Source organism: Coregonus clupeaformis, chromosome 34 (assembly GCF_020615455.1).
Source record: "Coregonus clupeaformis isolate EN_2021a chromosome 34, ASM2061545v1, whole genome shotgun sequence".
Lineage (NCBI taxonomy): Eukaryota > Metazoa > Chordata > Actinopteri > Salmoniformes > Salmonidae > Coregonus > Coregonus clupeaformis.
Window position 1 is genome coordinate 13,106,035 of NC_059225.1, and position 27,863 is coordinate 13,133,897.

Consider the following 27,863-nt stretch of genomic DNA (forward strand, 5'->3'; position numbering starts at 1 on the left):
TAAGTCCTCAAAGATTAGGCTATTATAAAAATATATATGTCCATGATCTTTTCTACATATTTTCTATTTGGTTTTAGTTGTTTAAGTTTACACTGAAAGCGTTTCTCCATCCTGAATTGTATTTTGTTATTTTATTAAACCCTGCCACAACCCACAAGGGGGTCCTGACCCACAGTTTGGGAACCACTGGACTAGATGTTCAGCTCAGATCAGGTAGAGGCGTACTGTAAGTGTTTAGTAATTAGATCATGGTCGTCTTCTCCTAATGGTTGTTTTCTTCTTCCTCAGACGACCCGACGGTGTGCTCCATCTCCAACCCCGACTTTGTCATCTACTCGTCGGTGGTATCCTTCTACCTGCCCTTCATCGTCACCCTGCTGGTGTACGTCCGCATCTATGTCTTCCTCCGGAAAAGGAGGAAGAGGATCGCCTTCCGCCAGGCCAGAAGTGGAAAGGTCCAGCCAGGCTCGGCCCTGCCCTCCGCGGTGAGAACACAGAAATATGGTCCCACAGTGATAGTGCAAATGTACATTGAAGTGAGTGCATACACTCTCATAAATCTCCACATAGTTGTGTAAGGACTTCCTTACAGATGAGATGGCAATCTCAATGGGACTCACATAGATAAATAAATGAAAAAGCACTACACGCTCACATCAACATTTCACTCATGAATAGTCAATGTCACAAGTGGCATCTGTCATGTGACACAACCATAATGAAATGTCTTCCACCATCACACAGAACGTGCACGGAAACATAGATCTTGGAGAGATCTGAAGTAGAGAGGCGGTTATCCAGATATTAGGCTCGTCGTGGTTACATGAGGAGTGATGATGATATAACCACTCCATGGACCTGCGGTGAGGTCTGTCCTGCTCTCTAGGTGGCCTGGCTCCATGTGATGTGGAGAAAGGAGCGTATCTGTGATGTGAGAGCTGGGCAAAGAGGCTCAGTTCTACTCACCTCTCAGTTCAGGTTACAGTGCATTCGGAAAGTATTCAGACCCCTTGACTTTTTCCGCATTTTGTTACGTTACAGCCTTATTCTAAAATGCATTAAATCGTTTCCCCCCCTCATCAATCTACACACAATACCCCATAATGACAAAGCAAAAACAGGTTTTTAGAAATTTCTGCAAATGTATTACAAATAAAAAACGGAAATATCACATTTACATAAGTATTCAGACCCTTTACCCAGTACTTTGTTGAAGCACCTTTAGCAGCGATTACAGCCACAAGTCTTCTTGGATATGACGCTACAAGCTTGGCACACCCGTGTTTGGGGAGTTTCTCACATTCTTCTCTGCAGATCCTCTCAAGCTCTGTCAGGTTGGATGGGGAGCGTCGCTGCACAGCTATTTTCAGGTCTCTCCAGAGATGTTCGATCGGGTTCAAGTCCGGGCTCTGGCTTGGCCACTCAAGGGCATTCAGGGACTTGTCCCGAAGCCACTCCTTCGTTGTCTTGGCTGTGTGCTTAGGGTCGTTGTCCTGTTGGAAGGTGAACCTTCGCCCCAGTCTGAGGTCCTGAGCACTCTGGAGCAGGTTTTCATCAAGGATCTCTCTGTACTTTGCTCCGTTCATCTTCCCCTCGATCCTGATTAGTCTCCCAGTCCCTGCCGCTGAAAAACATCCCCACAGCATGATGCTGCCACCACCATGCTTCACCGTCGGGATGGTGCCAGGTTTCCTCCAGACATGACGCTTGGCATTCAGGCCAAATTGTTCAATCTTGGTTTCATCAGACCAGAAAATCTGGTTTCTCATGGTCTGAGAGTCCTTTAGGTGCCTTTTGGCAAACTCCAAGCGGGCTGTCATGTACCTTTTACTTAGGAGTGGCTTCCGTCTGGCCACTTGTCACGAGAATTTCTATCTCTAATTAATCAAACTTAATGCTCTGAATAATTCCCAGGGGGTGTAAGGCTCTGGTTTAATCATGAATTAAACAAAGGTCCACAACCAGCAAGAATGATCTGTATGTTTAATCATGGAGAGCTCTGCCGCCAAAAAACACATATACAGCTTTTATACTACTTCACACAAAGGCACTTTGCTCCGCCCACCTTTAGGAGGCCTTTAACCAGTTTCTCAGTCCCCTTCATCCTGGAATGTTTGTCTCAGCAGTTTCTAACTCACCCCCTCTGTTAGTGGGTTTATAATGATAACCCTAACACAGTTCACACAGTCATCATCAGTATTGGGGTTAACAATTTTAGTCATAATCATAATTCCTCTATCACCACTCTACCATAAAGGCCTGATTGGTGGAGTGCTGCAGAGATGGTTGTCCTTCTGGAAGGTTCGCCCATCTCCACAGAGGAACTCTGGAGCTCTGTCAGAGTGACCGTCGGGTTCTTGGTTGCCTCCCTGACCAAGGCCCTTCTCCCCCGATTGCTCAGTTTGGCCGGGCGGCCAGCTCTAGGAGGAGTTTTGGTGGTTCCAAACTTCTTCCATTTAAGAATGATGGAGGCCATTGTGTTCTTGGGGACCTTAATGCTGCATACATTTTTTTACCCTTCCCCAGCTCTGTGCCTCGACACAATACTGTCTCGGAGCTCTACGGACAATTCCTTTGATCTCATGGCTTGGTTTTTGCTCTGACATGCACTGTCAATTGTGGGACCTTATGTAGACAGGTGTGTACCTTTCCAAATCATGTCCAATCAATTGAATTTACCACAGGTGGATTCCAAATGAAGTTGTAGAAACATCTCAAGGATGATCAATGGAAACAGGATGCACCTGATCTCAACTTCGAATCTCATAGCACAGGGTCTGAATACTTATGTAAATAAGGTATTTCTGTTTTTTTTTTTTTTTTTTTTTTTGCATAAAAATCTAAAAACCTGTTTTTGCTTTGTCATTATGGGGTATTGTGTGTAGATTAATGAGGACAATTTTTTATTTAATCCATTTTAGAATAAGGCTTTAATGTAACAAAATGTGGAAAAAGTCAAGGGGTCTGAATACTTTCCGAATGCACTGTATATGATAATGTGGGATCTGAGGATCCGTGGGCTTGGGAAAGTTCCTTTGATCATTACATTCACGTTCAGGCATGTTTCAGGGTTATTTCCATCACATTAGAGGTGACTGTAAGGTCCATGATGTGACGGTAGCAGGTTGAATGGATTGTAGTTCACACTTTATGTTACAGTCCGCTCTTTACCTACTTAGAAATCACAATGTCAAACAAATGGTAGTAAGATCAGATCCTTAATGTGAGCGGCGGGTTGCAGGCTCATTTCCAGTCATTGAGCCCAGGTTTGGATCATATCCATTACGGGATGTTTGTGTAGTCGGATCACATCCCAGGAGACATCTGGGATGAGGGAACTAACGGAGTGGAGTGCTGTTTGGGAATGTTAGAACGGGATTTAGTTACGGCTAACTGGAGAAAAAATGGATATGGAGAGAAAAGCTTTCAATGCTGCCCTGATTTATTTTTATTTTTATATAAAGGGAATGCAATTTTTTCGCCGCATCCAATTTCAATGGAGTCAATCAGAGATTAGATGAAGATCATCTGCAACACAGCAGGCAAAGACATTAAGAATTTGAAGAATCCGGTTTAAGGTGTTCGAGGGCCCTGTGGTACGTGGTTTAGTTAACAGCTACTATGTTGACAGATGGATGGATGGGGGAATGGGTGCTGAGATGTTCCAAAATAGGGGAGGGTTGTCTAACTTTCTTTTTTGCTTTGGTGAGGGTTGTGTATTTTTTTATTGGGCACAGAGGTTGGTAGTGCGTTTTTTTCCCTGGTTAACATTCACTCTTTTGCAGGTTTAATTATATAATTTCTTCCATATAGCCAAATTTCCTCATCTGCTTGCATGCGCCTGCCCTATATCAAGGTATTTTGGTACTTCCCTTGTGCACTACGCTTTTCCGTGTGCTAACTTTTACTATACCACAGGTCAATATAGTCTACCAGTCTAACTATCTATCCTGGCCTCTATCCATTTACATTTAAGTCATTTAGCAGACGCTCTTATCCAGAGCGACTTACAAATTGCTGTATATTTACTTCTGATACTGAATGCGCGGTCTGTTGCAGATCATGATTCTCCCAAGTCATCCTATAATAATGTGGTCACATATGCTCCGGGCAGGCCCAGTTATTCAGGAAAGCTTAATGCACACTCTGCCTCCTCTCCAATCCGAGTGGCTATTCCTTGCGCACCTAGAACCTAACGCTTCAATATAGCCTAAATATTTGTCATTTAACTTTAAAAATGTATTACCTTTTATATGTGGCCAGTCACAATGTTTTAATCTGATTAGGCTACTTCAACAGTCTCCTGTAGGCATGCGCATGTTCGTCCAAAATGTAATTCCAGCATCCTCAAAATGGCTTGACATTAAACAGGTTTCCATCCTACCTTTTTATGCGAGTAAAGTACATGTCGGATAAAAAATGTAATGACATCATGGGAAAGCATGCGGTTTATTAGTCTACAGAACAAATAAATTATGATGAACTTCACACGGCACTGAAAGTGCACGGTGATGAGTTTGATGCTCCTTTCAATAAATATCGAGGGTCTTGTTCTGGTGACGATGATCGATGCTTGGCTGCCGTTTGACAAATAAAAATAATTTTGCACTCTGGTCCATAATGATCTCATCATATAGGCTATACCCACACTGTATCGGCGAGCTGTTGGCTATAGTGCATGTGCCAATACCAGAGTAGGCACCTACGCATCATTTTCAGTAGGCCTAGAGTTGAAAATGTGATGGAAACCCGTTTAACTTCTGTTTTCTATTCGGTACATGGGAATTTAACCGCAACATTTATTTTATCCGCAACAAGTCAATTTGATGGAAACACAACTCTGATGGGAAAATGCGCATATTGTTTTTCTGCAGATTTTAGAATATTTGCATGAAAATCTGTTGCCAATTGGATGGAAACCTAGCTATAGACACCCTAAAGACTGGGAAATGAGCTAGTCCAGTGTCACTTTGATTATCCCTGCACATCATTGTTCACCAGCAGCCCCTAACATCTAAATAATAAGCTACCAGCCAAACATGCTTGTAAGAATTGTACTTAAACTCCCCACTCATACTCATTTGGAGGTCGAGTATTTTAAGCAGCTAGGCTGTCTATCTGTGGAAAAAATGGTAGTAGTAATTAATTACACTTGTTCTGGTCCACAGAATTATCACAGACTCAGCCCCCAGGTACAGTACCTATCCAACAATGTTTTATTTGTTAGAGATGTCCACCAGCATAATACCAGAGACAGTGACTCTAATATTCACTGTTTAAAATATAAGAGTCTATCTGATAAGAACACATTTTTATATACCGGCGCTGACGAGTGGAACACACTACCACAGCTACTCAAAGCATACCAACAAATTTTTTAAGAATGTCAAAAGCTGGCTAATGTGTCTGTATCTCTGTAATGTGTCTGTATCTCTGTAATGTGTCTGTATCTCTGTAATGTGTCTGTATCTCTGTAATGTGTCTGTATCTCTAATGTGTCTGTATCTCTGTAATGTGTCTGTATCTATGTAATGTGTCTGTATCTATGTAATGTGTCTGTATCTCTGTAATGTGTCTGTATCTCTAATGTGTCTGTATCTCTAATGTGTCTGTATCTCTCTAATGTGTCTGTATCTCTCTAATGTGTCTGTATCTCTGTAATGTGTCTGTATCTCTGTAATGTGTCTGTATCTCTAATGTGTCTGTATCTATGTAATGTGTCTGTATCTATGTAATGTGTCTGTATCAATGTAATGTGTATGTATATCTGTAATGTGTCTGTATCTCTGTAATGTGTCTGTATCTCTAATGTGTCTGTATCTCTCTAATGTGTCTGTATCTATGTAATGTGTCTGTATCTATGTAATGTGTCTGTATCTCTGTAATGTGTCTGTTTCTCTAATGTGTCTGTATCTCTCTGTGTCTGTATCTCTGTAATGTGTCTGTATCTCTGTAATACGTCTGTATATCTAATGTGTCTGTATCTCTCTAATGTGTCTGTATCTATGTAATGTGTCTGTATCTATGTAATGTGTCTGTATCTCTAATGTGTCTGTATCTCTCTAATGTGTCTGTATCTATGTAATGTGTCTGTATCTCTGTAACGTGTCTGTATCTCTATAATGTGTCTGTATCTCTCTAATGTGTCTGTATCTATGTAATGTGTCTGTATCTATGTAATGTGTCTGTATCTCTAATGTGTCTGTATCTCTCTAATGTGTCTGTATCTCTCTAATGTGTCTGTATCTCTCTAATGTGTCTGTATCTCTGTAATGTGTCTGTATCTCTGTAATGTGTCTGTATCTCTAATGTGTCTGTATCTATGTAATGTGTCTGTATCTATGTAATGTGTCTGTATCAATGTAATGTGTATGTATCTCTGTAATGGGTCTGTATCTCTGTAATGTGTCTGTATCTCTGTAATGTGTCTGTATCTCTGTAATGTGTCTGTATCTCTGTAATGTGTCTGTATCTCTGTAATGTGTCTGTATCTCTGTAACGTGTCTGTATCTATGTAATGTGTCTGTATCTCTGTAACGTGTCTGTATCTCTGTAACGTGTCTGTATCTCTGTAATGTGTCTGTATCTCTGTAATGTGTCTGTATCTCTGTAATGTGTCTGTATTTCTGTAACGTGTCTGTATCTATGTAATGTGTCTGTATCTCTGTAATGTGTCTGTATCTCTAATGTGTCTGTATCTCTCTAATGTGTCTGTATCTCTGTAATGTGTCTGTATCTCTGTAATGTGTCTGTATCTATGTAATGTGTCTGTATCTATGTAATGTGTCTGTATCTATGTAATGTGTCTGTATCTCTGTAATGTGTCTGTATCTCTGTAATGTGTCTGTATCTATGTCGTGTCTGTATCTATGTAATGTGTCTGTATCTCTGTAACGTGTCTGTATCTCTATAATGTGTCTGTATCTCTGTAATGTGTCTGTATCTATGTAATGTGTCTGTATCTATGTAATGTGTCTGTATCTATGTAATGTGTCTGTATCTCTGTAACTTGTCTGTATCTCTGTAATGTGTCTGTATCTATGTCGTGTCTGTATCTATGTAATGTGTCTGTATCTCTGTAACGTGTCTGTATCTCTATAATGTGTCTGTATCTCTCTAATGTGTCTGTATCTATGTAATGTGTCTGTATCTCTAATGTGTCTGTATCTCTCTAATGTGTCTGTATCTCTCTAATGTGTCTGTATCTCTGTAATGTGTCTGTATCTCTGTAATGTGTCTGTATCTCTGTAATGTGTCTGTATCTATGTAATGTGTCTGTATCAATGTAATGTGTATGTATCTCTGTAATGTGTCTGTATCTCTGTAATGTGTCTGTATCTCTAATGTGTCTGTATCTCTCTAATGTGTCTGTATCTATGTAATGTGTCTGTATCTATGTAATGTGTCTGTATCTCTGTAACGTGTCTGTATCTCTATAATGTGTCTGTATCTCTGTAATGTGTCTGTATCTATGTAATGTTTTCTTGTAATGTGTCTGTATCTCTGTAACGTGTCTGTATCTCTGTAATGTGTCTGTATCTATGTAATGTGTCTGTATCTCTGTAACTTGTCTGTATCTCTGTAATGTGTCTGTATCTATGTCGTGTCTGTATCTATGTAATGTGTCTGTATCTCTGTAACGTGTCTGTATCTCTATAATGTGTCTGTATCTCTATAATGTGTCTGTATCTCTCTAATGTGTCTGTATCTATGTAATGTGTCTGTATCTATGTAATGTGTCTGTATCTCTAATGTGTCTGTATCTCTCTAATGTGTCTGTATCTCTCTAATGTGTCTGTATCTCTGTAATGTGTCTGTATCTCTGTAATGTGTCTGTATCTCTAATGTGTCTGTATCTCTAATGTGTCTGTATCTCTGTAATGTGTCTGTATCTATGTAATGTGTATGTATCTCTGTAATGTGTCTGTATCTCTAATGTGTCTGTATCTCTAATGTGTCTGTATCTCTCTAATGTGTCTGTATCTATGTAATGTGTCTGTATCTATGTAATGTGTCTGTATCTCTGTAATGTGTCTGTTTCTCTAATGTGTCTGTATCTCTCTAATGTGTCTGTATCTCTGTAATGTGTCTGTATCTCTGTAATGTGTCTGTATCTCTGTAATACGTCTGTATATCTAATGTGTCTGTATCTCTCTAATGTGTATGTATCTCTCTAATGTGTATGTATCTCTGTAATGTGTCTGTATCTCTGTAATGTGTCTGTATCTATGTAATGTGTCTGTATCTCTGTAACATGTCTGTATCTCTGTAATGTGTCTGTATCTCTGTAACGTGTCTGTATCTCTGTAATGTGTCTGTATCTATGTAATGTGTCTGTATCTCTGTAACGTGTCTGTATCTCTGTAACGTGTCTGTATCTCTGTAACGTGTCTGTATCTCTGTAATGTGTCTGTATCTCTGTAATGTGTCTGTATCAATGTAATGTGTCTGTATCTCTGTAATGTGTCTGTATCTCTGTAATGTGTCTGTATCTCTAATGTGTCTGTATCTCTCTAATGTGTCTGTATCTATGTAATGTGTCTGTATCTATGTCATGTGTCTGTATCTCTAATGTGTCTGTATCTCTCTAATGTGTCTGTATCTCTGTAATGTGTCTGTATCTCTGTAATGTGTCTGTATCTATGTCGTGTCTGTATCTATGTAATGTGTCTGTATCTCTGTAACGTGTCTGTATCTCTATAATGTGTCTGTATCTCTGTAATGTGTCTGTATCTATGTAATGTGTCTGTATCTATGTAATGTGTCTGTATCTATGTAATGTGTCTGTATCTATGTCATGTGTCTGTATCTCTGTAACTTGTCTGTATCTCTGTAATGTGTCTGTATCTATGTCGTGTCTGTATCTATGTAATGTGTCTGTATCTCTGTAACGTGTCTGTATCTCTATAATGTGTCTGTATCTCTGTAATGTGTCTGTATCTATGTAATGTGTCTGTATCTATGTAATGTGTCTGTATCTATGTAATGTGTCTGTATCTATGTAATGTGTCTGTATCTATGTAATGTGTCTGTATCTATGTAATGTGTCTGTATCTCTGTAATGTGTCTGTATCTATGTAATGTGTCTGTATCTCTGTAACTTGTCTGTATCTCTGTAATGTGTCTGTATCTCTGTAATGTGTCTGTATCTCTGTAACTTGTCTGTATCTCTGTGATGTGTCTGTATCTCTGTGATGTGTCTGTATCTATGTAATGTGTCTGTATCTATGTAATGTGTCTGTATCTATGTAATGTGTCTGTATCTATGTAATGTGTCTGTATCTATGTAATTTGTCTGTATCTACGTAATGTGTCTGTATCTCTGTAACGTGTCTGTATCTCTGTAATGTGTCTGTATCTCTGCAATGTGTCTGTATCTATGTAATGTGTCTGTATCTCTGTAACGTGTCTGTATCTCTATAATGTGTCTGTATCTATGTAATGTGTCTGTATCTCTGTAATGTGTCTGTATCTATGTAATGTGTCTGTATCTCTGTAACTTGTCTGTATCTCTGTAATGTGTCTGTATCTCTGTAATGTGTCTGTATCTCTGTAACTTGTCTGTATCTCTGTGATGTGTCTGTATCTCTGTGATGTGTCTGTATCTATGTAATGTGTCTGTATCTATGTAATGTGTCTGTATCTATGTAATTTGTCTGTATCTACGTAATGTGTCTGTATCTCTGTAACTTGTCTGTATCTCTGTAATGTGTCTGTATCTATGTAATGTGTCTGTATCTATGTAATGTGTCTGTATCTCTGTAACGTGTCTGTATCTCTATAATGTGTCTGTATCTATGTAATGTGTCTGTATCTATGTAATGTGTCTGTATCTATGTAATGTGTCTGTATCTATGTAATGTGTCTGTATCTCTGTAATGTGTCTGTATCTATGTAATGTGTCTTTATCTCTGTAACTTGTCTGTATCTCTGTAATGTGTCTGTATCTCTGTAATGTGTCTGTATCTCTGTAACTTGTCTGTATCTCTGTGATGTGTCTGTATCTCTGTGATGTGTCTGTATCTATGTAATGTGTCTGTATCTATGTAATGTGTCTGTATCTATGTAATGTGTCTGTATCTATGTAATTTGTCTGTATCTACGTAATGTGTCTGTATCTCTAATGTGTCTGTATCTCTCTAATGTGTCTGTATCTCTGTAATGTGTCTGTATCTCTGTAATGTGTCTGTATCTATGTAATGTATCTGTATCTATGTAATGTATCTGTATCTATGTAATGTGTCTGTATCTCTGTAATGTGTCTGTATCTCTGTAATGTGTCTGTATCTATGTCATGTGTCTGTATCTATGTCATGTGTCTGTATCTATGTAATGTGTCTGTATCTCTGTAATGTGTCTGTATCTATGTAATGTGTCTGTATCTCTGTAACTTGTCTGTATCTCTGTGATGTGTCTGTATCTATGTAATGTGTCTGTATGTGCTGTATCTATGTAATGTGTCTGTATCTATGTAATGTGTCTGTATCTATGTAATTTGTCTGTATCTACGTAATGTGTCTGTATCTCTAATGTGTCTGTATCTCTCTAATGTGTCTGTATCTCTGTAATGTGTCTGTATCTCTGTAATGTGTCTGTATCTCTGTAATGTGTCTGTATCTATGTAATGTATCTGTATCTCTGTAATGTGTCTGTATCTCTGTAATGTGTCTGTATCTCTGTAATGTGTCTGTATCTATGTAATGTGTCTGTATCTATGTAATGTGTCTGTATCTATGTAATGTGTCTGTATCTATGTAATGTGTCTGTATCTATGTAATGTGTCTGTATCTATGTAACTTGTCTGTATCTCTGTAATGTGTCTGTATCTCTGTAATGTGTCTGTATCTCTGTAACTTGTCTGTATCTCTGTAATGTGTCTGTATCTATGTAATGTGTCTGTATCTCTGTGATGTGTCTGTATCTATGTAATGTGTCTGTATCTATGTAATGTGTCTGTATCTATGTAATTTGTCTGTATCTACGTAATGTGTCTGTATCTCTAATGTGTCTGTATCTCTCTAATGTGTCTGTATCTCTGTAATGTGTCTGTATCTCTGTAATGTGTCTGTATCTCTGTAATGTGTCTGTATCTCTGTAACTTGTACTGTATCTCTGTAATGTGTCTGTATCTATGTAATGTGTCTGTATCTCTGTAATGTGTCTGTATCTCTGTAATGTGTCTGTATCTCTGTGATGTGTCTGTATCTATGTAATGTGTCTGTATCTATGTAATGTGTCTGTATCTATGTAATGTGTCTGTATCTATGTAATTTGTCTGTATCTACGTAATGTGTCTGTATCTCTAATGTGTCTGTATCTCTCTAATGTGTCTGTATCTCTGTAATGTGTCTGTATCTCTGTAATGTGTCTGTATCTATGTCATGTGTCTGTATCTCTGTCATGTGTCTGTATCTCTGTAATGTGTCTGTATCTATGTAATGTGTCTGTATCTCTGTAACTTGTCTGTATCTCTGTGATGTGTCTGTATCTCTGTGATGTGTCTGTATCTCTGTGATGTGTCTGTATCTATGTAATGTGTCTGTATCTATGTAATGTGTCTGTATCTATGTAATGTGTCTGTATCTATGTAATGTGTCTGTATCTATGTAATGTGTCTGTATCTATGTAATGTGTCTGTATCTATGTAATGTGTCTGTATCTATGTAATGTGTCTGTATCTATGTAATTTGTCTGTATCTACGTAATGTGTCTGTATCTCTCTAATGTGTCTGTATCTCTGTAATGTGTCTGTATCTCTGTAATGTGTCTGTATCTCTGTAATGTGTCTGTATCTATGTAATGTGTCTGTATCTATGTAATGTGTCTGTATCTCTGTAATGTGTCTGTATCTCTGTAATGTGTCTGTATCTATGTAATGTGTCTGTATCTATGTAATGTGTCTGTATCTATGTAATGTGTCTGTATCTATGTAATGTGTCTGTATCTATGTAACTTGTCTGTATCTCTGTAATGTGTCTGTATCTCTGTAATGTGTCTGTATCTCTGTAATTTGTCTGTATCTATGTAATGTGTCTGTATCTCTGTGATGTGTCTGTATCTATGTAATGTGTCTGTATCTCTGTAATCAAATCAAATCATATTTTATTTGTCACATACACGTGTTTAGCAGATGTTATTGCAGGTGTAGCGAAATGCTTGTGCTTCTAGCTCCGACAGTGCAGTAATATCTAACAAGTAATATCTAATAATTTTACAACATATACCCAATACACACAAATCTAAGTAAGGAATGGAATTTAAGAATATATACATATACACTACCGTTCAAAAGTTTGTGGTCACTTAGAAATGTCATCAAATTGATTAAAAATAGAAATAACATCAAATTGATCAGAAATACAGTAAGGACATTGTTAATGTTGTAAATGGCTATTGTAGCTGGAAACGGCTGATTTTTTATGGAATATCTACATAGGCGTACAGAGGCCCATTACCAGCAACCATCAGTCCTGTGTTCCAATGGCACGTTGTGTTTGCTAACCCAAGTTTATCATTTTAAAAGGCTAATTGATCATTAGAAAACTCTTTTCCAATTATGTTAGCTCAGCTGAAAACTGTTTTGCTGATTAAAGAAGCAATCAAACTGGCCTTCTTGAGACTAGTTGAGTATCTGGAGCATCAGCAATTGTGGGTTCGATTTCAGGATCAAAATGGCCAGAAACAAATAACTTTCTTCTGAAACTCGTCAGTCTATTCTTGTTCTGAGAAATGAAGGCTATTCCATGCGAGAAATTGCCAAGAAACTGAAGATCTCGTACAATGCTGTGTACTACTCCCTTCACAGAACAGCGCAAACTGGCTCTAACCAGAATAGAAAGAGGAATGGGAGGCCCCGGTGCACAACTGAGCAAGAGGACAAATACATTAGATTGTCCATTTTTTTTATTTTATTTTTATTTTAATTTTTTTAATTATTATTATTATTTTTATTTTTTTTAAATTTTTATCGGGGGGATGGATCAGCTTAATATTGCAGATAGATTGTATCTTCTATCAATGTAATTGTCTGCATCACTTCCAATCCCCCATGTTTTATTTTATTTTTTATATATATATTCCCCTTTATTACTTTTCAACCCCACCATCCTTTCCCTACTTGGAGTAAATTAGTGAACAACAACGCCCAGGCCTCTACTTCCGGTCTATACTTACTATCTACACCTTATGGACAGAGTTAATTTTACAATAATTATATATCTATATATATATATATATATATATATATATTTATTTATTTTTTTGCTCCTGAACTTCTTCTACTCTCAACCTCTCCGATCATTTTCATGATGTCCATCCGGTTTGCTTCTAAATGCCATATCTTTCTAACTGTGCTCTTTCCCAAAAGCTCCCAACATACAACCTATATACTTATTATGGACACAGTATGCTTACATTATTAGCTATCTTTGTTATTATTTGTTGTTATTTGTTATTAGTCCCATCCTTCAACTCTATTCAATACCTCCCATCTATCTCTTAACACCATCCATATAGGATTTCTATTTGCCATATATATTTCAACCATACTGTGATGTTTTACAAAAGTTCTGAATCTTTCTATTCTCATTGCTTCTACAGATTGTGAATTAAAAATATACATTTTTGCTAAAAGTATTATTATATTATTGATTGATTGACTATGACTTTTCAGATCACCCAGTAATGCTATCTGCAAGGTTAGTTCCAGGTAAATATTGCAATCCTTTAGCCATTCCTGGACCTGTGTCCAAAAACAAGCTACAAATGGACAGAACCAAAACAAATGATCTAATGATTCTATCTCTTCACAGCAAAATCTGCAGAGCTGGGAAGATTGTATCCCCCATATAAATAACATTCTATTGGTAGCAAGAATTTTATATAATAATTTAAATTGAAAGATTCTAATTTTTGAATCCGGTGTCGTTTTGCGTGTCAGTTCATAAACACTATGCCATGGGATCGGTACGTCAAAGATCTCTTCCCAACTATTTTGCAATCTATATGGGACTGCTGTCAATCCTTTGGTCCTTAAGTGAAACTGATATACTTTTTTATTTATCACAGTTTTCCTTAACCAATTATGTTCTTTAATGCAAGGCCGACAGACAAGTTCCTTACTTTCTCCCCCTTCAACTTTCCTCTTCCACTTTTGCGGTAAGGCTGCAATTATTTGGTTGTAATTTTGGGTAGAGCAGACATTTCCATATGTTTTTGTTAGCTGCATGTGCGACATAACTCCACCAGTCCTACCGATGATATCATTTACGAAGATTATACCTTTTTTAAACATTCTGTCAAAAAATAAAGGTTTTTTGTCAATTAGTATATTTGAATTTAACCACAATATTTGTTGCATTATTTGTTCTGTCGTTTCTGGAGGATTAAAATTGAAATTGCAACCAACTTTCTATGGCTTGTTTTAGAAATAGTGACATTTGGGAGATTATTTCCTTTTCAAATAACTGAAAGTGAGAGGTTGTAATCTGAATAAAGGGAAAAAGGCCTTTCTTGAACAGTGGGTGAGACAATCTTACTAATTTGCTTGAGAACCAGTTCGGATTTAAGTATAACTTTTGGATGACTGAAGATTTTAGTGATAGGTCTAATGCTTTAATATTTAATAATTTCTGTCCTCCGAATTCATATTCATTATATAAATATGCTCTTTTAATTTTGTCTGGCTTGCCGTTCCAAATAAAATTGAATATTTTTTTCTCATATAATTTAAAAAACTGTTTGCTAGGCGTAGGCAAGACCATAAGCAAATAGGTAAACTGGGATAATACTAAAGAGTTAATCAGGGTGATTTTTCCACAAATTGACAGGTATTTTCCTTTCCATGGTAGTAAGATCTTATCTATTTTTGCTAACTTTCTATTAAAATTTATTGAAGTGAGATCATTTATTTCCTTTGGGATATGTATTCCGAGTATATCCACATCACCATCAGACCATTTTATTGGTAAACTACATGGTAATGTAAAAATTATTAAATTAGATTGTCTAGTTTGAGAAACAGGCGCCTCACAGGTCCTCAACTGAGAAACGAGAAATTGCCAAGAAACTGAAGATCTCATCAACAGTGAAGAGGCGACTCCGGGATGCTGACCTTCTAGGCAGAGTTGCAAAGAAAAAGCCATATCTCACTGGCCAATAAAAAGAAAATATTAAGATGGGCCCATCTTAATCTTTTCTTTTTATTGGCCAGTCTGAGATATGGCTTTTTCTTTGCAACTCTGCCTAGAAGGTCAGCATCCCGGAGTCGCCTCTTCACTGACTGTTTTTTTGCGAGTACTATTTAATGAAGCTGCCAGTTGAGGACCTGTGAGGTGCCTGTATTTCAAGCTAGACACTCTAATGTATTTGTCCTCTTGCTTAGTTGTGCACCGGGGCCTCCCACTCCTCTTTCTATTCTGGTTAGAGACAGTTTGCATATATACAGTGTATTCGGAAAGTATTCAGACCCCTACCCGTTTTCCACATTTTGTTACGTTACAGCCTTATTCTAAAATGGATCAAATTATTAATCTACACACAATACCCCATAATGACAAAGCGAAAACAGGTTATTAAAAATAAAAAACAGAAATACCTTATTTACATAAATATTCAGACCCTTTGCTATGAGACTCGAAATTGAGCTCAGTTGGTCAGAGACCGCACACTCAAGTGTTTTGGAAAGAATACCGGGATATCGGTCTGTAGTTTTTTACATCAGAGGGGTCGATTGTTGGTTTCTTAAAGAGGGGAGCGACTCGGGCCATTTTAAAGTCAGGGGGGACGCAGCCAGTGGTCAGGGATGAGTTGATGATGGAAGTGAGAAATGGGAGAAGGTCTCCAAAGATAGTCTGGAGGAGGGGATGGGTTCAATCCGGCAGGTTGTCAGGCGGCCAGACCTCACTAGTCAAAGGATTTCATCTGGAGAGACAGGGGAGAACAGGTCAAGGCATAGGGTAGTTGCGTGAGTGGGACCAGTGGATTCAATAGGCTGTAAATGAAGAGTGGATGTCGTCAACCTCCTTTTCGAAGTGGTTGACAAAGTCGTCGGCAGAGAGGGAGGAGGGTTAGGGGAGTTTCCTAGGGTTACAGGCAGAAGCTTGAAATTAGAGTGATAGAAAGTATTCAGACCCCTTGACTTTTTCCACATTTTGTTATGTTACAGCCTTATTCTAAAATTGATTGAATAAATGTTTTCCCTCATCAATCAACACACAATACCCCATAATGACAAAGCAAAAACAGGTTTTCAGAAATGTTTGCAAATGTATAAAAAAACTAAAACAGAAATACCTTATTTACATAGTTATTCAGACCCTTTGCTATGAGACTCGTAATTGAGCTCAGGTGCATCCTTTTTCCATTGATCATCCTTGAGATGTTTCTACAACTTGATTGGAGTCCACCTGTGGTAAATTCAATTGATTGGACATAATTTGGAAAGTCTCTGAATTTCCTTGAGTGGACTTGAACCCGATCTAACATATCTGGAGAGACCTGAAAATAGCTGTGCAGTGACGCTCCCCATGCAACCTGACAGAGCTTGAGAGGACTTTCAGAGAAGAATGGGAGAAACTCCCCAAATACAGATGTGCCAAGCTTGTAGCGTCATACCCAAGAAGACTCAAGGCTGTAATCACTGCCAAAGGTGCTTCAACAAAGTACTGAGTAAAGGGTCTAAATATTTATGGCAATGTCATCTTTCAGTTTTTTTAAATACATTTGCTAAACTTTTTACAAACCTGTTTTTGCTTTGTCATTATGGGGTATTGTGTGTAGATTGATGAGGAGAAAAAAACTAATGTAATACATTTTAGAATAAGGCTGTAACGTAACAAAATGTGGAAAAAGTCAAGGTCCGAATATTTTCACAATGCACAATACAGTGGGTTGCGAAATTTTTCACCCCCCTTGGCATTTTCCTATTTTGTTGCCTTACAACCTGGAATTAAAATGGATTTTGGGCGGGGTTGTATCATTTGATTTACACAACATGCCTACCACTTTGAAACAAACAAGAAATAAGACAAAAAAACTGAACTTGAGCATGCATAACTATTCACCCCCCCAAAGTCAATACTTTGTAGAGCAACCTTTTGCAGCAATTACAGCTGCAAGTCTCTTGGGGTATGTCTCTATAAGCTTGGCACATCTATCCACTGGGATTTTTGCCCATTCTTCAAGGCAAAACTGCTCCAGCTCCTTCAAGTTGGATGGGTTCCGCTGGTGTACAGCAATCTTTAAGTCATACCACAGATTCTCAATTGGATTGAGGTCTGGGCTTTGACTAGGCCATTCCAAGACATTTAAATGTTTCCCCTTAAACCACTTGAGTGTTGCTTTAGCAGTATGCTTAGGGGCATTGTCCTGCTGGAAGGTGAACCTCCGTCCCAGTCTCAAATCTCTGGAAGACTGAAACAGGTTTCCCTCAAGAATTTCCCTGTATTTAGTGCCATCCATCATTCCTTCAATTCTGACCAGTTTCCCAGTCCCTGCCGATGAAAAACATCCCCACAGCGTGATGCTGCCACCACCATGCTTCACTGTGGGGATGGTGTTCTCGAGGTGATGAGAGGTGTTGGGTTTGCGCCAGACGTAGCGTTTTCCTTGATGGCCATAAAGCTAAATTGTAGTCTCGTATGACCAGAGTACCTTCTTCCATATGTTTGGGGAGTTTCCCACATGCCTTTTGGCGAACACCAAACGTGTTTGCTTATTTTTTTCTTTAAGCAATGGCTTTTTTCTGGCCGCTCTTCCGTGAGGCCCAGCTCTGTGGAGTGTACGGCTTAAAGTGGTCCTATGGACAGATACTCCAATCTCCGCTGTGGCGCTTTGCAGCTCCTTCAGGGTTATCTTTGGTCTCTTTGTTGCCTCTCTGATTAATGCCCTCCTTGCCTGGTCCGTGATTTTTAATAGTGGATTTAATGGTGCTCCCTGGGATGTTCAAAGTTTCAGATATTTGTTTATAACCCAATCCTGATCTGTACTTCTCCACAACTTTGTCCCTGACCTGTTTGGAGAGCTCCTTGGTCTTCATGGTGCCGCTTGCTTGGTGGTGCCCCTTGCTTAGTGGTGTTGCAGACTCTGGGGCCTTTCAGAACAGGTGTATTATTACTGAGATCATGTGACACTTAGATTGCACACAGGTGGACTTTATTTAACTAATTATGTGACTTCTGAAGGTAATTGGTTGCACCAGATCTTATTTAGGGACTTCATAGCAAAGGGGGTGAATACATATGCACACACCACTTTTCCGTTATTTATTTTGTATAATTGTTTGGAACAAGTTATTTTTTTCATTTCACTTCACCAATTTCAACTATTTTTTGTATGTCCATTACATGAAATCCAAATATAAAACATTTAAATTACAGTTTGTAATGTAACAAAATAGGAAAATGCCAAGGGGGATGAAAACTTTTTCAAGGCACTGTATACAGAATGTATATATTTTTTTACTGACAAATAAAATCTATCCAAACTGTGCAGCAGCCATTTGATAAATGGAAGGAGACCTCGGTTACTGGGTAAGCCTACAAGGTAGGGAGGGATGTATGTTCTGTTTGTCCAGATTGACATAGTCCATTGTGCTATTGAAAACGCAAACCATGATATTGAAACGCCCGAAGTTGGTATGCTTTGTTTATTGCTTGTGTGGTGCATTGGCACATAAACCTGTTGGTGGAAAATGCTTTGCTTATATTTTATAGCATTATAAATATGGCATCAAACTGTTGAAAATATGATTTCCCCCTAGCTGATTATCGTCTGCAGCTGGCTCTGATCGTAGTGTAGGCCTAATGAAACAGGCAGGGAGAGTGAACTTGTCCGTGGTGGTCAGTGAACCCACAACCTTCTGGCCTGTATCCCTTCGTGGCATCGACTATGTCACAAAAACATGCTCAAGTGACAAAGTCGATATCCACGATTATAAACACAGGGTCGCTACAATTATTATGTGGTCATAAACATTATTTTGAGTTAATTCTATGAGGGTAAATTTCAAACTGTCCCTTACATGTTGAAGGATGAGTCAGTCATCATGTGTATCCCCCTCTCCATCCCTCTCTCGCTCTTTCCATCTCTCATCCCTCCCTCTCTCTCTCATCTCTCTCATCCCCCCTCTCTCTCTCTCTCTCTCTCTCTCTCTCTCTCTCTCTCTCTCTCTCTTTCTCTCACTCTCCATCCCTCTCTCTCTCTCCCTTCATCCCCCTCTCCATCCCTCCCTCTCTCTCCATCCCACTCTCCCTTCGTCCCTCTCTCTCTCCCTAAATCCCTCTCTCCATCCCTCTCTCTCTCCATCCCTCTCTCTCTCATCCCTCTCTTTCTCCCTTCATCCTTCTCTCCATCCCTCTCTCTCTCTCTCTCTCTCTCTCTCTCTCCATCCCTCTCGCTCTCCCTTCATCCCTCTCTCTCTCTCTTCATCCCTGTCTCCCAGGAGACATGTCTGCAGGAGGAAACCCCCAAGGAGAAGAGAGACCTGTCCCCCATCAGAATCAAAGTGGTAAGAGTAGTGTGTATATGTGTGTGTTTGTGTGTGTGTGTCTGTGTTTGTGTCTGTGTGTATGTGTGTGTTTGAGTGTGTGTGTCTGTATCTGAGTGTGTGCGTGCGTGTGTGTGCTCATGTGGTCTGCGTGTAGGTTTTTGTTTATGTTGGAACGTATGAGAGGGTAAAGTACACTCTTAGAAGTAAAGGAGCCTGGAAGAACCTTTTGGGGTTCTAAAAATTGCCACACAGGGAACCTTTCCAGTATAAAAAGGTTCCTTGAGGAACCCCTATGAAAAGGGTATTTGAGGAACCCCTGTGTAAAGGTTCAAACTGGAACCTTTTTGTGATGGGAGGGGTAAAATGTTTAACCTTTTTAATAATATATTGTAGAGGTGGCAGCCTATCAGAAGATTGGAGGTGCAGCTTATTGGAGGCGTGGCTTTCAGATAGTTATTTTTGGCCAAATGTTGGAGTAAATGTCATTCCTGTTCATCATGTTAAGTTTGTACATATTTTACTAGAATATTTATGCATATTACATATTCTAATATAATATTAGTAATATTAACATTGCTGATTACGTATCGTAATAAAGTGTTAACTATTCAAACTTTGGGATTTGCATAGACTCTTGAGGAACTCAGGCTGCGTTTACACAGGCAGCCCAATTCTGATCTGTTTTTCACTAATTGTCCTTTTGACTAACCAAAGGTGCAAATATGAACAATTGACTAGCAACTAGCAACTCCAGGGGTTCCTTGAGGATCTCCAGGGTTCCTCGAGTCACCGCTAAGAGTGTATGGGAGATAGATAGCTTCGAGGCAGATAGATAGACAACCTGAGTTTTTGGATGGGTATTCAAGCTGCACTGTTGTTGGTTTAAACAGAATCTAAATAACTGACTCAATGAATCAGGTGGCATATTCAGATATTCTTGGCAGTGAGTGTCCATTCTCTTTTTAGCATTGTGTGTGTGTGTCATTATTTTGTCTTAGCCCCAGGGCTGCAAGGGAGCTGAAAATCTGAATTACGAAGCTCCTCTCCTCGCCTTACTGCCTCTAAACTCCGATCCCAGCCTTTGGGTTTCGCGCTTTATTTGTCACACCAGCTCACGCATAATCCACAAATTACTTCAAAGATGGAGCAAATGGCAAGCTTTAATTTCCTCCTGAGAACAGGGCTGCGAGGCTCGGCTGTGAGACGCGTGTTCAGACTGACAGGCTGAAACATGAGAAACAGGAAGGAAGGAGGAGTGAACTAGTAAGGGATGGGGTCTCTGACAGGATGGGGCGGTGATCAGGGACAGAGACGTGTGGAATCAGGAGTAAGTGTCAGAGAATCCTGTCACCTGGAGTCCCAGGTCTGAAACAGTCCTTGATTAGACGGGAAATATGAAAGCAAACAGTGTTGCAGACCTTGATCTGCATACCCCCATCCAAGCCCCACCCTCTGGGATCAGACAAGGGGTTGTCTATGGACAAGATCAAATCAAATCAAGTTTGATTTGCCACATGCGCCGAATAAAACAGGTGTAGACCTTACAGTGAAATTCTTACTTACAAGCCCTTAACCAACAATGCAGTTTTAAGAAAAAATGTGTTCAGTAAAAAATGGATAAGTAAAAAATTTAAATAGCAAATAGTCCAGGTAGCCATTATTAGCTGTTCAGGAGTCTTATGGCTTGGGGGTAGAAGCTGTTAAGAAGCCTCTTTGACCTAGACTTGGCGCTCTGGTACTGCTTGCCATGCGGTAGCAGATAGAACAGTCTATGACTAGGGTGGCTGGAGTCTTTGACAATTTTTAGGGCCTTCCTCTGACACTGCCTGGTATGTACTGGGCCGTACGCACTATCCTCTGTAGTGCCTTGCGGTCGGAGGCAGAGCAGTTGCCATACCAAGTAGTGATGCAACCAGTCAGGATGCTCTCGATGGTGCAGCTGTATAACCTTTTGAGGATCTGAGGACACATGCCAAATCTTTTCAGTCTCCTGAGGGGGAATAGGCTTTGTCGTGCCCTTTTCACGACTGTCTTGGAGTGTTTGGACCATGATAGTTTGTTGGTGATGTGGATACCAAGGAACTTTAAGCTCTCAACCTGTTCCACTACAGCCCGTCAATGAGAATGGGGGCGTGCTCAGTCCTCTTTTTTTTTCTTCCTGTAGTCCAACAGTAGAGTCATTGGTCAACACCTTCAGATGTGACTGACTGTGTGTTCCTTCCAGGAGAGTGTGGAACCGGCAGTGCCCCCTAAAGCTCGCCTCCTGTCGGGGTGCCTGAGGCGTAAGCGTACCCGGACAGGCCCCGTGGGGAACACTCTGCTGCCCCCAGTGGACATCCAGAACTACTGCAGCATCAGCCACGCCTCCTGCGGCCGCACCAAGCACGAGCAGGACCGCGCTGAAGAAGAGGAGGAGTTGGCCAAAGAGGAAGCGCATATACCCATGAGGAGGAGCTGTGAGGTCAAGGAGCTGTCCAATGGGCACATTCGCACGGCCCTCCGTCCCGCCCCCCGCTTCTTCCAGTCCCTGGCTGGCCAACAACAACAACAACATGGAATCAGGAGCATGCAGAACAGGGAGAAGAAGGCTACGCAGATGCTGGCCATTGTTCTTGGTAAGAACTACTACTCTCTCTATTAGGACTATCACCATGTGTAGTATTTATTAATCTCTATGAACTCTACCACGTGATTTGACTGAGAACACATGGACCACATGGGGAAGAGTGGAAAGGAGAGGAGAGCAGAGGAGTCAAATGGGTCAATCGGAAGCTGGGGATGATAGACTCTGTATACTGTTGTAGAATACTGGGGTTATGGACAGGGGGGTCAGAGGTCAGAATCACTCTCCCTATTCCCGCCATTATAACACCATTATACTCTGCTGCACTATAGAACAATGTCTGGAGAGCCATACAATACTATTGTACTGTCTATGTAGGATATAAGTTATTCATTACAATTCATTACCTTCACTGCTGGGTGCCTAGCACTAGTTTGTCTGCGGTTCTAGTGAGACTTTATTAAATTAGAACAGACCATGGTAAAGATAGATATGTAAATTAAATGGATGGATCTAAAGATAGATATGTAAATTGAGGGGTGGATCTAAAGATATATATGTAAATTGAATGGATGGATCTAAAGATATATATGTAAATTGAGGGGTGGATCTAAAGATATATATGTAAATTGAATGGATGGATCTAAAGATATATATGTAAATTGAGGGGTGGATCTAAAGATATATATGTAAATTGAATGGATGGATCTAAATATAGATATGTAAATTGATGGGTGGATCTAAAGATACTGAAGATATCCACTCTATGAGGCCAAACACTTGTGATAGCACCTTACCATTCTATCTGTCTTACACACACACACTGTAATGATTAGCGGTGGTGTTGGCCACCAATGGTTCAGGCTGTTCATTGTGAGAGCTGGCATGTTAGTGAGTCCAAGCCCTACTGAGTGACACTGAAGCTAATCAGAGGTGTCTGCTTAATTAGACAGAAGAGTCACGTACGCACACATACCACACACACACACACTCATGCGCACACACACACACACAAACACACACACAGAGCAGATGTCCTCAGCCTCACACACTCCCTAGCTTCTCTGGCCTAGAGAGAATTGGATCGGTCACCCATGTCACATGACTCAGACGACTTTGAACTGTGGGGGAGACAATCGACACCTAGCCCGCAATATCTTAATTTGATCACTCTGTTGTCGGTGAGAATTTTTTACAAATTAATTAAAAATGAACAGCTGAAATGTCTTGAGTCAATAAGTATTCAACCCCTTTGATATGGCAAGCCTAAATAATTTCAGGAGTAGAAATTTGCTTAACAAGTCATATAATAAGTTGCATGGACTCACTCTGTGTGCAATAATAGTGTTTAACATGATTTTTGAATGTCTACCTCATCTCTGTACCCCACACATATAATTATCTGTAAGGTCCCTCTTTCGAGCAGTGAATTTCAAACACAGACATTGAATATCCCTTTGAGCATGTTGAAGTCAGTGGAGGGGAGGACGGCTCATAATAATGGCTGGAACGGACGAATTAAATGACATCATACACATGGAAACCATGTGTTTGATGTATTTGATATCATTCCACTAATTCCGCTCCAGCCATTACCACGAGCCCGTCCTCCCCAATTAAGGTGCCACCAACCTCCTGTGGTTGAAGTTATTAATTACACTTTGGATGGTATATCAATACACCCAATCACTACAAAGATACAGTCGTCCTTCCTAACTCAGTTGCCAGAGAAGAAGGAAACCGCTCAAGGATTTCACCACAAGGCCAATGGTGACTGTAAAACAGTTACATAGTTTAATGACTGTGATAGGAGAAAACTGAGGATGGATCAACAACATTGTAGTTACTCCACAATACTAACCTAAATGACAAAGTGAAAAGAAGGAAGCCTGTACAGAATAAAAAGATTCCAAAACATGCTTCCTGTTTGCAATAAGGCACTTAAGTAATAATGCAAAAAATGTGGCAATGAAATGTATGTCCTGAATACAAAGCATTATGTTTGGGGCAAATCCAACACATCACTGAGGACTACTCTTCATATTTTAAAGCATGGTGGTGGCTGCATCATGTTATGGATATGCTTGTCATCGACAAGGACTAGGCAGTTTTTTGGATAAAAAGAAACAGAATAGAGCTAAGCACATGCAAAATACTAAATCCAGGTGTGCAAAGCTCTTAGAGACTTACCCAGAAAGACTCACAGCTGTAATCACTGCTAAAGGTGATTCTAACATGTATTGACTCATGGGTGTGAATACTTATATAAATGAGATATTTCTATATTTAATTTTTAATAAATTAGCAAAAATGTAAAAGAACATGTTTTCACTTTGTCATTATGGGGTATTGTGTGCAGATGGGTGAGATTTTTAAAATATTTTTTTTATCCATTTTGAATTCAGGCTGTAACACAACAAAAAATGGATTAAGTTGAGAGGTATGAACACTTTCTGAAGGCATTGTATAATTTTTTTTCAGGACTTAATACATTAGATCATATGAAATTGTGTACAATTTTTGGGGACCCGTTTTGGCTCGTTAGTGCTACTTTCAAAACTACTGGCAGAAATTATACGAAACCTTTATAACGCATCTTTAATAACACAAGATAGATATTGGTTTCTCCACTATGACGTACAAGTGTATCCGAAATGCAGCCGTAGGCTACACCTAAACCGTAGCCTATCAAAACTAGTTTCCCATTAGAAATGATCACTTTTATGATAATAGTCAAATTAAGATCTTACATCTGTACATTAAGTGTTTATGGGGGTATGGGTCTACTTGGAATTCTGTCAGTGTGTTGAAGTTGCTGTGTGTTAACTTGCTGGTTGATGTTTGTATAGGAGCATAAGTTAAACCCATTAACCCTGTAGACCAGGCTTGCTCTCTGTGGCTGCTGTAGTGTGCATTAGCTGACCCTAAGGCTAATGTATACACCACACTGTACAAGTTCATGAGGAATGAAGGGGTTTGACGTCTTAATTATGACTCACTCTCTTTTACTTTTTCACTCCCTCGCTTTATCTCGCTTTCTCTCTGTCTCGCTCGATCTCTCGTTCTGTCCCCCCCTCTCTCTCCATCCCTCTCTCTCTCCATCCCTCTGTCTCCTTTCTCCATCCCTCTCTCCCTCTCTCTCTCTCCCTCAATCCCTCCCTCCCCCTTCCTTCCCTACCTCTCTCTCTCCATCCCTCTCTCTCTCTCCATCTCTCCATCTCTCCCTCCCCCTTCCCTCCCTCTCTCTCTCCATCCCTCTCTCTCTCCATCTTCCAGGAGTGTTCCTGATCTGCTGGCTGCCGTTCTTCGTGACTCACATCCTGAACACCCACTGCAGGACGTGTCGTATTCCCCCGGAGCTCTACAGCGCCTTCACCTGGCTGGGCTACGTCAACAGCGCCCTCAACCCTGTCATCTACACCACCTTCAACATTGAGTTCAGACGCGCCTTCATCAAGATCCTCAGCTGCTGAGAACACCATGGTCCAGCATGACCATGTCAGGCTAATGGCCATGCTCCTAAACTGTACTGGACCTTGGGCCCGGCATACCTGAGTATGAATAAGACGCATGAGTCATAGCCTGAGCTTGACAGCACATTATCAGGGGCAATGACTGTCCTTCATTAAGATAATCTGCTGCTGAGAGGCCAAGAGGTCCACCATGACCATGTCAGGCAAGGCTTCTGACCTGTACTGGACCTTAGGCCCGGCACACCTGATGTGCACACCTGAGCATGGATAATGGATACTGTACCTGAGCCATGGATACATGAGCCATGACCCGTCCATCTTCAGGGTCAATGACTCGTCTTCATTGAAATCATCTCCAGCTGAGAGGACAGATCAATAATGACTATGTCTGACCATGCTCTTCCACTGGACCTCTCAGCACACTTTAGCACACCTGAGCAGAGAACTCTCCGGCTGCCTCCTGACGGTAACACAGGCCCAGTACACCTGAGCTGAACTACAGGTACTGCATCTGGCTTAGCTGCTAGTTAGCTGGGCAAGGACCTGCTCTACCTGTGTTATACTGTACACAGCAGGCAGGAGACATGAAGGGAGGGTATGGGAGTGAAATTCAAACCATACAAATTACTGCTACAATACTGGTGATTTCCACACATCCACATGACACAATGTACAGCCATCAAAAGACATTGAATGTCCTCTCACTGTTTGCTGCTGCCTAACGCAGTGGTATTCAACCGGAGGTACTGCAAGGGCTCCCCGACAATAAATAAAATACAAAAAAAAAGTGGAAGAAATATAATTTTTATTTCAATGTTGTTCTGAATATCCCTAGCAACAATAGATTAAACACATTTTTAATGATATACAATGCTTTCAGAAAGTATTCACACCCCTTTACTTTTTCCACATTTTGTTGTGTTACAGCCTGAATTTAAAATTGATAACATTTAGAATTTTTTTGTCACTGACCTACGCAAATACCCCATAAAGTGAAATTATGTTTTGAGAAATGTTTACAAATTAATAAAAAATGAAAATCTGAAATGTCTTGAGTCAATAAGTATTCAACCCCTTTGTTATGTCAAGCCAAAATGGTTCAGTCTGCTTGCAAACAGACACTGGGAGACAAATTATCCTTTCAGCAGGACAATAACCTAAAATACAAGGCGAAATATACACTGGAGTTGCTTACCAAGATGACATTGAATGTTTCTGTGGCCTAGTTACAGTTTTGACTTAAATTGCCTTGAAAATCTATGGCAAGACTTCAAAATGCCTATCTAGCAATGATCAACAACCAACTTGATAGAGCTTGAAGAATTGTAAAAATAATAATGTGCAAATATTGCACAATCCAGGTGTGCAAAGATCTTAGAGATTACCCAGAAAGACTCACAGCTGTAATCGCTGCCAAAGGTGATTCTAACATGTATTGACTCAGGGGTGACAATACTTATGTAAATGAGATATTTCTGTATTTCATTTTCAATAAATTAGCAACCATTTCTAAAAACATGTTTTCACTTTGTCATTATGGGGTATTATGTGTAGATTGGTAAGGAAACAAATCTATTTAATCAATTTTGAATTCAGGCTGTAACACAACAAAATGTGGCATAAGTCAAGGGGTATGAATACTTTCTGAAGACACTGTACCTACAGTAGAAAAGAGGAGAATATCTTATTTCTAATGATGTGAACTTTATTTCTCAACTCCTAATACTGAGCAAATTACACTCACTGGAGCCAATTACACTCACCGGAGTATCTGACAGCCTTTGAAAAAGCAGCAGCGAATAGGCTACCAGTGAGACAAGTGCTGCTGGCTGCTTGTAAGCTTTCTTGACTTGGACATTAATTTTTGCCAACACATGGCTTACCTTTGTTTAACCTGCTAAACAGCTGCTCTTAGTGAACATGTGTTTAGAGTTACCTTTCTAGCTAATAGGCTATGTTAGAGTTTATACTTCCTCTTCCAACTATGATGTGGGGAGTTCAAAATAATGAAAAACTATCTACCAAATCTATTCATTTAAAAATTAAAATACTTCTTCTTGCCATTATCATTCACCTGATGATAAGACAAGACGTGAAAAAAACAAACGTATGATGGGGATCCCTGGGTCGCCGGTTTGCCTGGGAGGGGGTCCCTGGGCAAGAAAAGGTTGAAGACCCCTGTCCTAATGTGATCTTTGTTTGAGGTACAAGGAATGATACTCTGTCCTGGTTTTGGTGTTTTAAGGCATTTGTTGGTCCAAATATAAATCTGGTTGAAAAAGTGACCTGAAGAAAGATCCTCAGTCAGTAATACTCACACAGATCAGTCACAATCACA

The 27,863-nt window shown here is 39.7% G+C and overlaps 1 protein-coding gene across 1 annotated transcript in view; it reads left to right on the plus strand.

The window, feature by feature from the left end:
* drd3 (dopamine receptor D3) overlaps nt 1-26,292 on the plus strand; it is a 66,155-nt gene extending 39,863 nt beyond the window's left edge. Inside the window, exons 5-8 of the mRNA XM_041861294.2 lie at nt 289-485; nt 19,442-19,507; nt 21,714-22,104; nt 25,329-26,292. Coding sequence (XP_041717228.2) covers nt 289-485; nt 19,442-19,507; nt 21,714-22,104; nt 25,329-25,525 — 851 coding nt within the window. The 3' untranslated portion in view covers nt 25,526-26,292. The remainder of the gene's footprint in view (nt 1-288; nt 486-19,441; nt 19,508-21,713; nt 22,105-25,328) is intronic.
* Nucleotides 26,293-27,863: the final 1,571 nt, after the last annotated feature.